A 15,379-nucleotide genomic window follows, 5' to 3' on the forward strand; every position below is an offset into this window, starting at 1 on the left:
GCTGAGGAGGAAGAGGAGAGGGAGGGAGAGAGAAGAGACAGAAACAGAGAGAGAGAGAGAGAGAGAGAGAAGAAGGATGGAGGAAGGAAGGAAGGAAGGAAAGAAGGAAGGAAGGAAGGAAGGAAGGAAGGAAGGAAGGAAGGAAGATCTTTGCTTGCTGCTTTCTTTTAACTATAACACTCTACTGCCTTCCTCTGGACACATTTTATATCTCAGGGCTTTATCTTTAAGAGAAATGTAGATCTGCTGCTTCTATATCAAAAGGATAGGGGGATTCTTCTTTCCCTAATGTGCTGCATGGTGGTTCCATACTTCCTGGCCATCTCCAGTCACCCTGACAGGGCAGGGGTTGCGGAAGAAATCAGAATTGCCACAGTACAGCTCTGTCCTCCTTCCCAGTGCATGCTAGTACTGTGACTCCTCTGGCACTCTGATTGGAGGATTTTAAGTAGACTTAATAAAGAGCAGTTTTCTGTCACTGAACCATACTATTATAGAAGGATAAAAACAGAGCTACACAGACTTTTCTCTTATGGAAAGAATTTTGGAAAGTAAAGTTTGTCATTAAATGTATTTCTGGACTGAGCATTTATAAAGACTGGAGTACATCTTTGGAGTAGTTTGTCCTGCCCATTTGCATGGGTCACCATTGTGTACTATATGTCCCATCTGCTGCCTTCTCTTTAATAGTCAAAATGATCCTAGCATTGAATATCATGTCCATTGATACTCTCACAATAAAATTGAAACACAGAAAAACAAGTCAAAATGATTTACTTAAGGTGTCTTTCCTAGACATGTCTGAGCAGTATCTGAACCCATAGAATCCAACTTTAGTGTCCCTGAAGTTAGTGCTTGTGTGATAACTTTTAGTTTATAAGACCAGGAAGTATGCATGTGAAGTGTGAACTATGGGAGCTGAATAAGATTCTGGTCTGGACACTTTTGTCTTCACATTTCATGCACTGAAGTTTGTATAACTTGTTATCACCAGAGGGGTCAGTGCCAGGGAGGACAGGAGAAAACCTTGAATGCTAGAACAAGGAAGGAGCTGTCACCATCACTGACATACAGAAGAGATGGCTAACTAGAGCTTTGGTGCACAGAGAGGATTGCTGTGTGATAGAAACTATCCAGAAAGAAGTGGAAGTGACAGGAGAGGACATGTGGGGTAGGGAAGTTTGCCAAACATATAGCTCTGTTCAGGAGGAAATGCTGCATAGGGCTACAATGAAAGGGCAAGTAGTCCTAACTCTTAATATGCTTCAAGCTTTTGAAACTGCTTAATATAAATTCTTAACCAATGTATCTCTAGAGGGAGCTAATCTATTTTTGTACACATATAGTGTTAAAAGACACCACAAACCTCAGCTGCAGCACTAAATGGAGCGATGATGTGTATCACACAGTAGTTGTGATACTTGCGTTTATAAATGGCAGTTATGCCAGACTCTAATCTGAAGGAACATGCATTGCTTGATTTCCTATCAGATATTCTTTCCTGTACAAGAAATTCACATGCTGTAACCTTCAGTACATATGTGTAGCATATGTCATAATGTAAAGCTAAGTCATGCCTTTTCTGATGGAAGACTTCTAAAATATTTTCCTCATGTTTAAAGCATTCTCTTTTATACTGTAGCTTTGGTTCTGCTCGTGCAAGTACACGCCCCTACACTCAGCCCACACTGGCCTTTCCGGGGGTCCTCTAGACTGGAAAATGTGAGGACTAGTAAGACAGCTGACTGCCAGAAATGTAGGAAGGAAAGCCGTGACTCCTTTCATGTTAGAGTTAAGCCATCCTAGGTCAGAACTCCCGCCTTTAGGGTGGGAGTACTCTTTGGGGGTTATTTAATTCCCCAAATCTGAGACCCAGAACAAAAGACACGCCAAAGACATCCCAGCAGGATGTCCTTAAGAAACCATCTTCTTCCTGCTCTCAAATTCAATCAGGACACATCTCTGCCTCCATTTAATTTAAATTACGTTAATTTTTCCATGTCTTTGATTCTTTGACAGTTTTACACACACACACACACACACACACACACACACACACATATATAATGAGTTTAAGTAGTTTTCATATCCAGTTCCCTCTGCTCATTTCTCTTCCTCTCCCACTGTGAATGCCTTTCCCAACCAGTCTCGCTCCTACATCCATGGCTTTCGTTTGTGGGTGACATGTTTAGTTTAATTGAGTTCCATGCAGCAGCATGGGAAGGAGGGTACTTACTGGAGCATGAGTACTGTCTCAGTGGCTACACCACTAAAGACAATGACCCATTCCTTCTCCAGCAACTCTAAACTGCCAGGAGACTCTTGGGGAGAACCTCTCCCCTGTCCATTGATGAAATGTTGCTGGGTCTAGTCTTGTGGAAAATCACAGCTTCAGTGATCTCATGAACACAATGGCCATGTCATGGTGTTTGAGGTTTATTTTCTGGGAGGAAAAGAAAAACTTATTGTAAAGTTCCAGGAGAATAAAATCTTGGGAGAACTCTAAGTTTATAAGTACTGAAGGGAAACTGAACCTCTAGAACAGTATGAAACCTGTAGATCTGGCCAGGGATTTATGAGAAGAGTATCAGATACATCAATAAGGTTTGGAAGAAACATGTAAAGTAAATTAGGTGTCAGAAAAGGTCCACAATTCTGGAAGAAGACAGCAGCCCTGTGAAAGGGTAAGACCTTACATGGAAGAGAAGCAAGGGCAATCGTTGCTGACCCAGGGCTGACCCAGGGCCCAAGGGTGCCAGATGATCTTATGCTCTGATAAGGTCGATCTGGCCATGATTGCTTAAAGTTTTAAAACTTACCTTGGAAGAAAAAGCAGGAATAACTGGGCTCCGCACTTCATTTCAGCCCCATCAAAAATGGGAATAATATGAGCCCAAATAATATGATGGCATATGCTTATGATCTGTTCAATGTACTTGTTATTAGTTAAGTTGATTAAACAGTTGTTAGACTAGGAATATGCAAAATTGTGAAGTTAATGCAGATTACTTTACATTGAACCTAAATTGAAAGAAATATGACTGGGTAACTGGGTAGAATTAAGAAGAGGAAAGTAAATTGGTCTGATAAAATACCATATACACTAAGATCAATTTAATTCATAAAATAATTTCCTTTTAATACATATCATTTAGTTCATAACTATAAATAAACTTTATAACACTCTTAATTATGAGTTTTGGATCCTAACCAGTTCCTGTCTTAGCATGTTTTTATCTGTCATTGTCGTTTTCAACATTCCTACTGATTTGCACTTGAGTCACTTTTTAATTATATTTTTTAAACTCCAAATTCTATTGGAGAGTTAATCAAATATGTTTTTATAACAAGAATATCATATATTGTGGACAAGCATCTATCATCTAGCAGCTACGTGTCCTTCCTGTTCCTAGAATCTTAATCACCAGACAGTTATCGTTTGCACCAAGTCTTTGGCCTGTTCATCTCTTAATTTTATTTCAGAAATGGCTGTCAAGATTTAATGTCTTCAGATCACTAAGTAAATTTGCATGTTAGCAACAACCACAATAAAACCCATATCAAAAATTTTTAGATTACCAGAAAAAGTTGTTCTTAAATTGTAACTTTATCAATCGTCTAATCCACTATATGTTTCCATGTTTAGGAAAGGAGAGTTAGGGTATGAAATTTCTTCCTTAGTCAGATGGATTTACTATTGTGAGATTTTAAAAATTTAGCTGATGTCAATGTATTGTTTTATATTCTAGTGCCAATAGTGGTCCAGTTAGGAATTTATTTTTTAAAAAGTTAAAGAAAGTAGATACCCACTAGTATGAAACATTTAACTGAAGTATTATATGTCTTAAACATTAGTGCAGGGAATGTTGTTGTGTAAGTCTTTTGTATTGCATATCAATATCAATTGTAGTAGGTCATTATTATATGATCAGAAAATACAGGCACACCAAAATACAAAGTTATAGGTGTGTAAAAATGCTGCCAAGGCAACATTAGCAGCGAGTTGGATGCTTTTATGTAGCACTCATTAATAGATATGAAAATGCAGAGTTTAATCTGAGAGGAGAATTGATTTTGAGATCCTTAGTTCAGAATATGGCACAGTATCGTCTGTCTAGACATGTGGCTTACGGTGTTCTCTGCATGAGCTGTCTACCATTTGCAGCTCTCCCTTTTGTTAAGTACACTATTATGTTTCTGATGGACAATTCATAGAAATTAACCACAAATGGTAGAGAACAGAAAGTGCCCTTTTGCTTCAGTGTAGGGTCACTGGTAGAAAGAAGTACAGTATTATGATGGAACATGGGCTTTAAGTTTTTGGTTTTTTTTACATATGAACATGCCACATCAGGGTGCCCAGTATTCACAGATTGAAATAGCTTTTGCTTCTTTTGATACTACAATTTTTACTTTTCCATTTCCTTATCTGGCTGGCCACTGAGAAAGTAGTCAGTATCTTCAGTGCAGGCAAATTCCTTCTTTTCAGAAGATAATAAATTTTATAGATATGACATTGTATAGAGAGCAGTTAAAATGTAATAGTTTACCAACATAAAGAAATGTATCAGAGACCAAAATAGTATCAATAGTGTGAATGAGAATGAGTTTGTGTGTGTGTATGTGTGTGTGTGTGCATGCGTGTATGTGTGTGTGTGTGTGTGTGTGTGTGTGTGTGTGTGTGTGTGTGTGTATCTAAATCATCGAGGAATTGAGGAATTGCACAGCCCTGGTAAAGAGAAGGCTAGTTAAATTGTAGAAATAAAGCAGGATGTCTTTCTTCACCAGTGTGCCACCGCCTGAAAATTAGTAGAAGACAGTCCTGAGTAGCTAACAGTGAGCCCCAGGTGCTAACTTCCCTGAAGCACTGAAATAGGAAGTGATGGAAGAAATTTATAAAAGAAACCCTCAGGGATTCCCCTGTGATCCCTTTAATCCTTGAATTGTCAAGCCACATGGAAAATAATAGAGCTGTGTCGTTCCAAGACTTAAGTGGTATTAGCTTTTTGAAAGAAAATGTTGGCCTTTTCATATCCATAGACAAGAATAGCATATGTATTCAAATAGAAAGGAGTAACTTGGAGCCAAAGATGCGTGTCTTTTTTCATTTCTAATATAGTATTGTCTATGACTAAGCAGGCTTTATCGGTAAGAAAAATTAGAGTCAATGTTTTATTTTGTTCTTTTTAAAACAGATGATTCAACGAGAAGCAGATGTAAAAAGTAAGGTGACTGCTGTGGCATTGACAGACTCTGTTCACAATGTGTGGCATCAAGAAGCTGGCAAAACCATCAGAGAATGGATGAGAGAGGTGAGGCATGGCTTGGTTTGGTGCTGAGATAAATGGGCATTAGCCTTTGTATTTGGAGACGCCAGCAACTTGTATTGCCGCCCAACCTGCATTCTCTAGAGACAGAACACTCCGAATGAAAAGTCTAATACAGTTAAAATAATAATAGAAACCTTCTTCAGAAGAACAATACTTGTAAAAGCATCCTTTCCTCCATTATTGAATAGAATATTATGTATGTATACACTATGCATTACAATTTTACCTGATAAGGGCTTGATATTACAATTTATAGTCCCTAATGTTCAATTTTTCTGGCTATTTATTATTGCAGCTTCTTAATTACAAGAAAGAAGTTTCATGTACACTCAGTATTGTCTCTTTTTTTCTGGAAATATGATCAGGATATACCACTATGAAAGTGGCTGGCTCGGTACTGCCGTAGGGCTGGAAGTGGTAAAAAGCTGACTGCTCTTACAGATGTTTGAGCTGGCCATTGTCCCACCTCCATCTGGGGAAGCCATTTATTGCACGTCCCTGTCAACTCTGAAAACTAACCAGGATCTACTCCTCAACATGGTGCACGTCTTTTTCTTCAGTCCATTATTCAGCCCATTGATCCTATTACAGACATCTAGTTGAAAATCCTTTCTATTTACATTTCCTTGCTGAGACCATAAGAATTTGACATGAACCACATGGTAGAATATCAGTAATGATCATATAAGTCAGTAATCACTCAATTATGGTACTTACTCCTGGGTATTCTTTTTCTGTTAGACATTCTTTATGAACATCAATCTAAGTGACAAATAAGCACATGCATGCACACACACAGAGACATACACACACCTGTGCACACACATATGCACTCACATAAACCTACACGCAAAAAAGTTAAAATATTTGAAAATATGCTTCCTCGTAATAAAGGCTTTTAGTGAGCTGGAATATTGTCTATGAACAATCCAGCTACAGAAGAGGGTACTTCTATGTTCGTATCCTGTTGATTATTTTCATTATTATACCAAATACTGGCCTAAATTTGGAAGCAAAACAGTACATGGAATTGCTTAGTCATTCCTATTATATTAAAGACTGGTAATGTCATGGTTTTGTTTATTTCATAAGCAACAATTTAATATGATAAAGTTATTTGTATTAAACATTGTTACCAGAAACCTCTTAAATATTTCAAACCTATCAATTTAGCAAATAGAGTACACTAATAATTAAATTTGTACATTATATAATTATAAAATAACATTTTCTCATAAAGAAGACTCTAAGAAGACTACATTAGTAGTCCCCTGAAAGGAAGCCTGCCCTCTGCTGAAGGGCTCTTGTCATGCCATGTCCCAGTACAGCCCATGCCTAATGTGTGACATCCCTCAGCTGTAACCCTGATCTGAAGTCTGTAGCACCCTCCTTGACACACTTTGACCCTGAGTGTAGGCCCCAAAAATTATCCTTTAAGGCCATAATTATTTACAACTTATGTAAGGGTAATAAATGTGAGTAACATCCTAGACTCAAGCAGTAAAGGAAGCTTCTCTAATATCTTGCACAAAATTAGCTATTATCTTGTTTTTCTCTTCAGATATACTAAATTTTACACTCTCTCTCTCTCTCTCTCTCTCTCTCTCTCTCTCTCTCTCTCTCTCTCTTTCTCTCTCTCTCCTCTTTCTTTTCACTTGCCCATCTCTACTGGGATGGAGAGATGACTCAACCAATAAGAGAAGCTCACAAGTAGCTCTAGTTCCAGCTCCATCCAATGGATCTGGATGCCTTTTTCTGGCCTCTGTGGGAACCTGCACACACATGACATGCACATTAAAGGTTTTTATTAAAAAGATTGATTGATTGATTTAACATCTATGAATACACTGTAGCTGTCTTCATACACACCAGAAGAGGGCATCGGATTTTATTACAGATGGTTGTAAGCCACCATGTAGTTGTTGGGAATTGAACTCAGGACTTCTGGAAGAGCAGTCACTGCTCTTAACTGCTGAGCCATTTCTTCAGCCCCACACTAAAATTTTTAACTTAAACTTTTATTTTATGACAAGATGGCTCAATGGGTAAAAATTCTTACTGCACAACATGACAACCTGACTTCAATCACTAGATTCCATAGTAGAAGAAAAGAACCAACTCTTGAAAACCCTCACATGCCCAATGTGACAGACTTGCACACACACACACATACACACACACACGCACGCATGCACACTCAATGAACTAAAAAGTAAGTAAGATAAAAAAAAAATTTTATGTCTACTTAAATGTTGTCCAACCTAAGCACATGACGAAGCATGTCACTCTTCACTGTGGCCATTAGGCACTTCCTGTTCCTGTGACTAGTCCTCAAACTATGGGTTTTACAAAGAAAAGTTCTCAACCACAAAACTACAAGATCATAATCACAGCATACAAAACCTTTTACATTGAAACTTTTTTTTTATTTTATTTTTTACACTCTGCATTCCATTCTCCATCCCCCCCCCCGATCCACTCTCCGATTGCTCCACATCCCACACCTCCTCCCCAGCCCCCTGTCTCTATGTGGAATTCCTCACTCCCTACCCCACCTGACCTCTAAACTTCCTGGGGCCTCCAGTCTGTTGAGGGTTAGGTGCATCATCTCTGAAGAACACAGATCTGGAAGTCCTCTACTGTATGTGTGTTGGGGCCTCATATCAGCTGGTGTATGTGTCTGTTTGGTGGTCCAGTGTCTGAGAGATCTCGGGGGTCCAGATTAATTGAGACTGCTGGTCCTCTTTCAGGATCACCCTTCTCCTCAGCTTCTTTCAGCTTCCCCTAATTCAACAACAGGGATCAGCTGCTTCTGTCCATTACTTGGGTGCAAATATCTGCATCTGATTCTTCAGCTGCTTGTTGGGTCTTTCTGAGGGCAGTCATGCTAGGTCCCCTTTTGTGAGCGCTCTATAGCCTCAGTAATAGTGTCAGGCCTTGGGACCTACCCTTGAGCTGGATCCCACTTTGGGCTTGTCAATAGGACTTTAGTAAACATTCTTTTTTTTTTCCCCTTTGGACATGGAGATATATATATATGCTAGGTAAGTGATCCGTTCCAATACTCAAGCTTTCACCAAGGACTCCTGTCTTCCAGTTTGCTTAATGAGACAAGCAAGTCTACACCAGTCTCCTGGTGGCACTGCTGGTGCATACGCTATAACTTGCCTTCTTGACTACTCTGTATGTCAGAGACTAAGCTTCAGGAGACTAACAACACATCACTATGTTTGAAATTCAACTAGTCTTCCCAGAATATCCCATCCCAGGTGAAGAACTGGAATTAAGGGAACAATTGTGGAAATAAGGAAAGGGTGAGACAAGCATTAGAACAATTTGGAACAAATTTGGTTTTTAAACTATAGAAACACATCTCAGGAAGGTACATGTGAGAAGGTAAGGTTTCACACAGATTAAATACATAAGAAAGCTCTGTATGTCTTTATTTGCATATTACAAAGTTTACACCACTTTATTTCACTTTTATCAGTAGCAAACATTTTTAACTTGTACCTGCTTTCTCTATACCATTTCTAGTGGAACTACAATGCCACATGCAGAGAGCACAGACGGTCTCCCTGCCCCTCCCTGCCCATCCCCCACACCTTTCAGGCTCCGTTTCTGTTCTTTCCAGTCCTCACAAGATGTTTGACATCTTCACTTTAACTACATGCTGCTTCACTTGTCCCTGATTTTTTTGCATGTGAGATCAAAGCTTTCAGCATGTTCGGAAAGAACTAAAATTTCAGAGTCATAAAATGGTACCCTATATTTTTCTTTCGGTCTTTGAACCAAAGGTGATCAGTTTGTTTTTTTTTAAATGGACATAAAGTTCATTTGGTTCAGCTTTATAAGTCAAGATGAGTTAGAAAAATGATTAATTGCCTACAGATTATAATGTGCCATCACTTTTATTAATACTAGAAAATTCTGTAAGACATAGTTTTACATGTGTGAGATGTAGGTGATCAGTATTAAGACTGACATATCACCTGGGTAATAGCCAACTTTCATCAGATTTGGAGGCACTAGTAAGATGAATAATAATTAAAATATAGACCTAATCGCTGCCTGTCTGTTGGTAGTGCTAATTGCTGTCATTGAAAAGACTGAATTGTTTAAGAAAAGGGGAGAAAAAGAGAAAGTCATCCTTCATTGAAGCTATCTCCCTGTATCATGGGAAGCCTATTTTTAGTACCTATAGAAGTCATGATTTTTTAATTTATTAGGGGCTGTGATGAATGATAAAACAAATCATCCATTTACATATCTTGACACTGCTTTGGAGAATACTTATTTCTTACAAGCGAGTGTCACATTGTATATAAAAGCTGGCTAATTGTGTGCTAATCTAATGCATTATCTAGAATTCTCTGATGTGGTCTTCTATCAATGGTAATATTAATTGTACTTATTTCAAATGTATGAAATATCTTCTAAATCCCTACTTCTTTTATAATTTCTACTCCTGTTACATTGTCTAATTTTACATTCAGCTGCTAATTAAGATTAGGAGTATACATTATAGAATATATATCCATTCCAAATCATCAAGCTTTTGTCACACATGAAAAATACTAATATTTTATCTGTTTTAAATATAAAAAGAGCAAAAGCATTTAAGAACATTACTAGATGTGTTTGTTTTCATGGTTTTTTCCAACACAGTTCAATAGCTTCATTGATCCACAGTTTCTTACAAAAATCTGCCATGCTTTGTGAGCCTCACTTTCTAATCTCATACAGCAACCCTTCCTTTATATTATCGCTGCTCTCTCTGGTCCCAGAACAGTAGGGTTGCCTTGACAAATCTATTCAAAAGCCATTCCTCGGCCTTTATTGGTGGGGACTGGGGCCTTTGAAATTCTCTCCTCACTGCAGCACAGCTGACATCTTCTTCCAGACAGAATGAATTAAGGAAATACAATAAGACACTTGATCTACCAGTCAAGGACCCTTCCTCAGTGAGAACAGATTCCATGGTGCACAGCCAGGGCAGCAAGTATCTAAAATGCACAAGACATACTGTTTACCAGAAAAGCAGTCACAGATTTTTCTGACATGATTGATGGAAGAATTTCTTTTAAAATAAACTCTGTATATAGAAATTCTTTGTGTGTGTGTGTGTTGTGAATATTTCTCAAACTATATAATCACATCTTTAAACCAGTATTAGGTATATATTTAAGTGTATGAAAGAAATAGAATGTTATTTCATTTATCTGAATTGCCAGTCACCATCAGCTGCAAGACTGAGTATTAATGTTGAAGTTTTGTGTCCTCAAATACAGCTACAGTTCATCAGGCTGTATTTGTATGCAATTTTGATATAGCATTCATTGAAGTGGATCAGAGTAAAAATTGAAAGGACCTACAGGCCAGAGTTGAAATATATTTCTTAGAAATATATTACACCATAGGTTATCAACACAGACTATTTGCTGAATTGTAAAAGGTAAACTTTTCTACAGTCATTAATAATTACTGACTGTTTATATAAGTAAAATAATTTCAAAATGTATAAAATATAAATATACTACTGATTTGTTTTATAGAAAAAATTTACCTAAAAATGTAGTTTTCTGTTTAATTATATGTAATCAACATTGTGTCTGTTACATTGCAGAACTGTTGCAACTGGGTCTCCAGCTCAGAACCATTAGATACATCGGTGGAGTCCATGCTGCCTGACTGTCCCAGAGTATCTGCAGGTATATGTTTGACAAAAAGGGGAGTGTACATAAAAGCCATACTGGTGATGTGTAGAATCTTGTTTCGTGAATTAAATACATTATTGCTCTATCTCAAATTATTTATAATATATTCCATAAGCCTAAAAAAATAGCAAAACTTGGTTAAGTAGCTTGATATGCTTCCCAACAAACATGTCAAGAATAATATAGAGAGTTTCTGCTGGAGCTTAGGGAGATGAAATTTTGCTAAAAGACAAGAACTCAGTAGCCCTGTAGAATTTCAGAAAGATGTTTGTCTCTGAGCACCAGTCCCGTAATGTCAGGCAGGCGTATGATCTAGAGAAAATGTATTTTCATTCAAAGATTTTTAAGTGAACCTTGTGTATGAATCCCTATTGGAAGTGGATGTAGGCAGTTATGCAAGGTGGCATCCTAGGCAAAAGAAACAGCATTGGAAGGAAGAGAGCCAAAATGGATCGAAAACCTTTCAGAAATAGTAAAGGCAAGCATGTTCTGCCCATTGAAAGAAGTGAGGCGGTAATGCATGCAGAAGCAGCTGGACTCTGGGACATGGTAGGACAGTGTTAGTTTCTTTTGTATCTGAGTGTCTTGGTAGAAAGTGACATTGTATTTGTCATTGCTTTTTTATTTTGGCTTTTATAGCTCCCAATAATTCTTTTTGATAACACAGAGTGAGCAGTGGTATCTACTGATAGCTAGTGACAGCCGCTGACTTGCTATGGCTGTGAATGCTGAAAAATAAGCAGGGATTTGGAACACTGACTATTCCTTGTCTCAGTCATAGATGACAGCTAATCACCAAGTAAATGTGTTTATTATTTGAAGGAAACCATTTGGTGACTGGTTCAAATTGTAGGTGATAAACTGCTGATAGCTAAATATCACTCTCATTAACACATTAACTGAACTTTACTGTTATTACAACTAAACTTTTTGTTTGTCAGTCAAGGTCTAATCAGAGAAATAGAACTACCAAGGGATATCTATGCTATGATACCTTTGTATATGTCTGTTTTATAACCTGTTTTGGTGCTCAGGGTAGCTATATGCTAAGAAAGCACAAAGCTAGCAATTCCTGACTCAGTGCCCATGACGAAATGCAGAGGTAGTTTCCTGAGAGCCTCTGGCCACGTTTGTTATCAGCCAATCAAAAGAAATCCTTTGTTTTGTGAGTTTCTACTTAAATATACATCATATTACATGTGTTGTTCAAATCCATGCCCAACAGCACTGTAATTCATGCCTGTACACGGCTTACACATACATTTCTTCATAGCGTGTGTCATAGCTGTCTTAGATGAAAGAATATCAATTTGACAGTCCCATAACACCATATTCAGGGTATCATTTGAAATGGGAAATCAAAACACAAAAATGTGAAAAATATGATACTAAACAGTCCATGAAAAGTCACTTGCTTACAGTATTAAAACTGAAACAAGAAGACAGGACAGGGTTCTGTTGAAACATATGAATGATGATGCAAACTTTAGTAACTCTGTGTATGTATGTAATGACTACAAAGGTAGCATAAAGGTTGATTTGGGGTTATCAATAAGTTGTAGTGAGCAGATGAATTCAAAAGTCTAGGATACAGAAAGAATTAAGGCATTATTTTATCAGTATAGATTACAGATTTTTTTCTTTACTGATATTTGACTAAAGCTAGTTAAACAGACTTTTCAAGGACAGCAATTTGCAGTTGATGCTGTGACTTTAAGACTCAGAACAGACACTTACAGAAGTTTGATATAAACTGGAAAAGAACAAAAATGGGCTGGAACTCATAAGCAATAGCTTCCACAAAGATGGACCCATTTCAGTGCATCTTGTGTGTGTTGTCTGTGATACACATGTCCTGTGGAACTCCATGTCCCTTGTTATAGTCTTAAGTACATACATACTTGCTCACATGGGCAGAGATGCTAAAGGAAAAACAAACCAAGGAAGAACAAAAGCTCCTAGCTACTGCCTCCCGCTACAAGATGTGTCCAGATGTTGTATGCTAGGAATGGCTGCTGCTCTGCAGCATATGGGTCCATGACTTACCCCACCCCAAACACACACAGGCATACTCTCTCTCTCTCTCTCTCTCTCTCTCTTTCTCTCTCTCTCTCTCTCTCTCTCTCTCTCTCTTTCTCTCTCTCCTTCTCTCTCTCCCTTGTATGCCTTCTTACTAAGAACCATAGGGGAAAAATTGTAAACTATCATTCAGCCTAGACAAATTTACAGTTTACACTCATTTTCATCTCGTTAATCTATAGTTTAACCTAGTAGATGGTTCACATATGTAACCCTAAAACTTGTCTTAGATAGGAGGATACAAGTAGGTGGTAACAAATTCAAGGACATTCTAGATTACTCATTGAGTAAGAAAGTCTGGGTCCCACATACAGATATATGTATATGTGTGATATATATCCATACCAAAATAAAGAATGAATTAGCTTCTTAAGTATTTGAAAGTGTTCATGTAATCATAGCTGGTGTTTACAGCCACCTTCTTCCATGTATTCAGTACCTGTAGGCTTTCAGCTACTTAGTATTCTTCACCTAGTTAAATGATGTACCCCTTTGTTCCTGGATGGTCCCCTGCCTAAATTGGAGTTTTATAACCTCCTATTGAATAAAATTGCAGGAAGTACTAACAGTCTAGAGAATTTCAGGAGTGCTGATTGTCTTATTTTTCTATTGCTCTGATGAAACTCCATGACCAAGTACACTTACACAAGAAATTGTTTATTTAAGGTTTTCAGTTACAGAGGGTTAGAGCTCATGATGGTGGAGCAGAGGCATGGTGGCAGGAACAGCTTAGACCTTACATCTTGATACTCAAGTCAGAGGCTAGGAGGCAGAGAGAGGTAAAAAGAGGGGGAAGGTGCAAGTCTTTTGAAACTTCAAAGCCCACCCACAGTTACACACATGCTCCAACAAGGCTTTTCAAACAGTTACACCAACTGAGAAAAAACTATTCAGATATATGAGCCTGTGGGAACCATTCTCATTCAGACCACCAAACAGAACAAATTCTTCTTTACCTATCATATAGGGGCAACTCAGGTTTTACTTGGAAATAAAGATCTGTCATCCACATAGTAGAGTAACAACTATTTCCTGTTGTTTCAAAAAATAAAAGGGAAATTAAAGTAGAAAGATGGTGGCCTCAATTTTCATTTCTATGGAATCCTTATTATAGTAACAAGGAAATATTCCTCCTTGTGGAACCAGACTTTAGACTAGAAGAACCTGGAGTCCCCACCAGAAGAGTAGGAAGCAGCAGTTTTATTAGTAGATCATTAGGGGTAACAGAGGTTTGTCACTCTTCTATCCCCCATTCACACATCAAAACTAAATAGTTCTGTCTACTAAACACTGGTCTAGAGGACATACTGTTTCAGCTCCACTGGGTACTGTCATCCAGCAGGTGTCATAACTGAATACCTTCAAAAGGTATTTCCACTGTTTTATCAAGCTTGCTATTGAGAGACAGTAGGGAACATGGTAAGGCCATGGAGTGCTGGAAGATCTCAGGCTACACCTTGTCCATCACTAGTCCTTCTGATGAAAACTAGCTGCTGTGCTACAAGGTACTCTGTGGAGAAACTGGCATGGTGAGGAAATGGGGTGTCTCTGGATAAAAGCTAATGAGGACATGAGGTCTTCCAACAGCCACCTTAGAAGAGGATGTTGAAATGACCTTGACCTTGAAAGAGGATTCTCCATAAGTTGAGCCATGAGTCAACTGCAGCCCCAGCTTGTAAGAGAGACAACCAAGGTCTCTCAGCTAAGACATGTTAAGATGTCTGGCTCAAAGAACTGAGATGATAAATGACTACTGTTTAGGGGATGATTTATTACCCAAAAAGTTATAGTTAATGCAAAATGAAACTTTGACTCTGGGAGTCACTGTATGCCGATGTAGCAACACCACAATGCATTTACTTAGAATAAAGCCTTATGAAGCTCACCTTCTAATATTGTGGTCCTGTAGGGCAACTCCTTCTAGAAAGACATTTAAGTAGTCAGTGAAGATCATCTGTTTCTACCCTTGCTCCACTCCCCACCCCCACTCCCCAGTTAGACTGGCTGTCAGAGTATTCACCTATTGTCTGGCCATTACTCCCTCCCTTAAAGAAGAACTTGCTACTCTGTGGTAACTTCTTATGGGGTTGAGTCCAAAAACCAGAATATTTCTTGCCAGATGCATCAGGAAAATCACAAGTTCAAGGGCCGGCTGGGCTGCAAAGCAAGCTCTTGAGTAGGCTAGACAACCTGCCCATCATAGCAATAGTCTTTTCAGGGGTGGACGTGGAGGGATTTTATATGTGCTCAGCA

At 38.3% G+C, this 15,379-nt stretch overlaps 1 protein-coding gene across 8 annotated transcripts in view; it reads left to right on the top strand.

The window, feature by feature from the left end:
• Positions 1-15,379, top strand: part of Fam172a (family with sequence similarity 172 member A) — a 437,196-nt gene that overhangs the window by 289,389 nt on the left and 132,428 nt on the right. For all 8 annotated transcript variants that reach the window (XM_031359797.1, XM_031359792.1, XM_031359794.1 and 5 more), the window contains 2 exons: positions 5,196-5,312; positions 10,957-11,041. In XM_031359797.1, coding sequence (XP_031215657.1) covers positions 5,196-5,312; positions 10,957-11,041 — 202 coding nt within the window. The remainder of the gene's footprint in view (positions 1-5,195; positions 5,313-10,956; positions 11,042-15,379) is intronic.

This window comes from Mastomys coucha, unplaced genomic scaffold (assembly GCF_008632895.1).
Source record: "Mastomys coucha isolate ucsf_1 unplaced genomic scaffold, UCSF_Mcou_1 pScaffold8, whole genome shotgun sequence".
Lineage (NCBI taxonomy): Eukaryota > Metazoa > Chordata > Mammalia > Rodentia > Muridae > Mastomys > Mastomys coucha.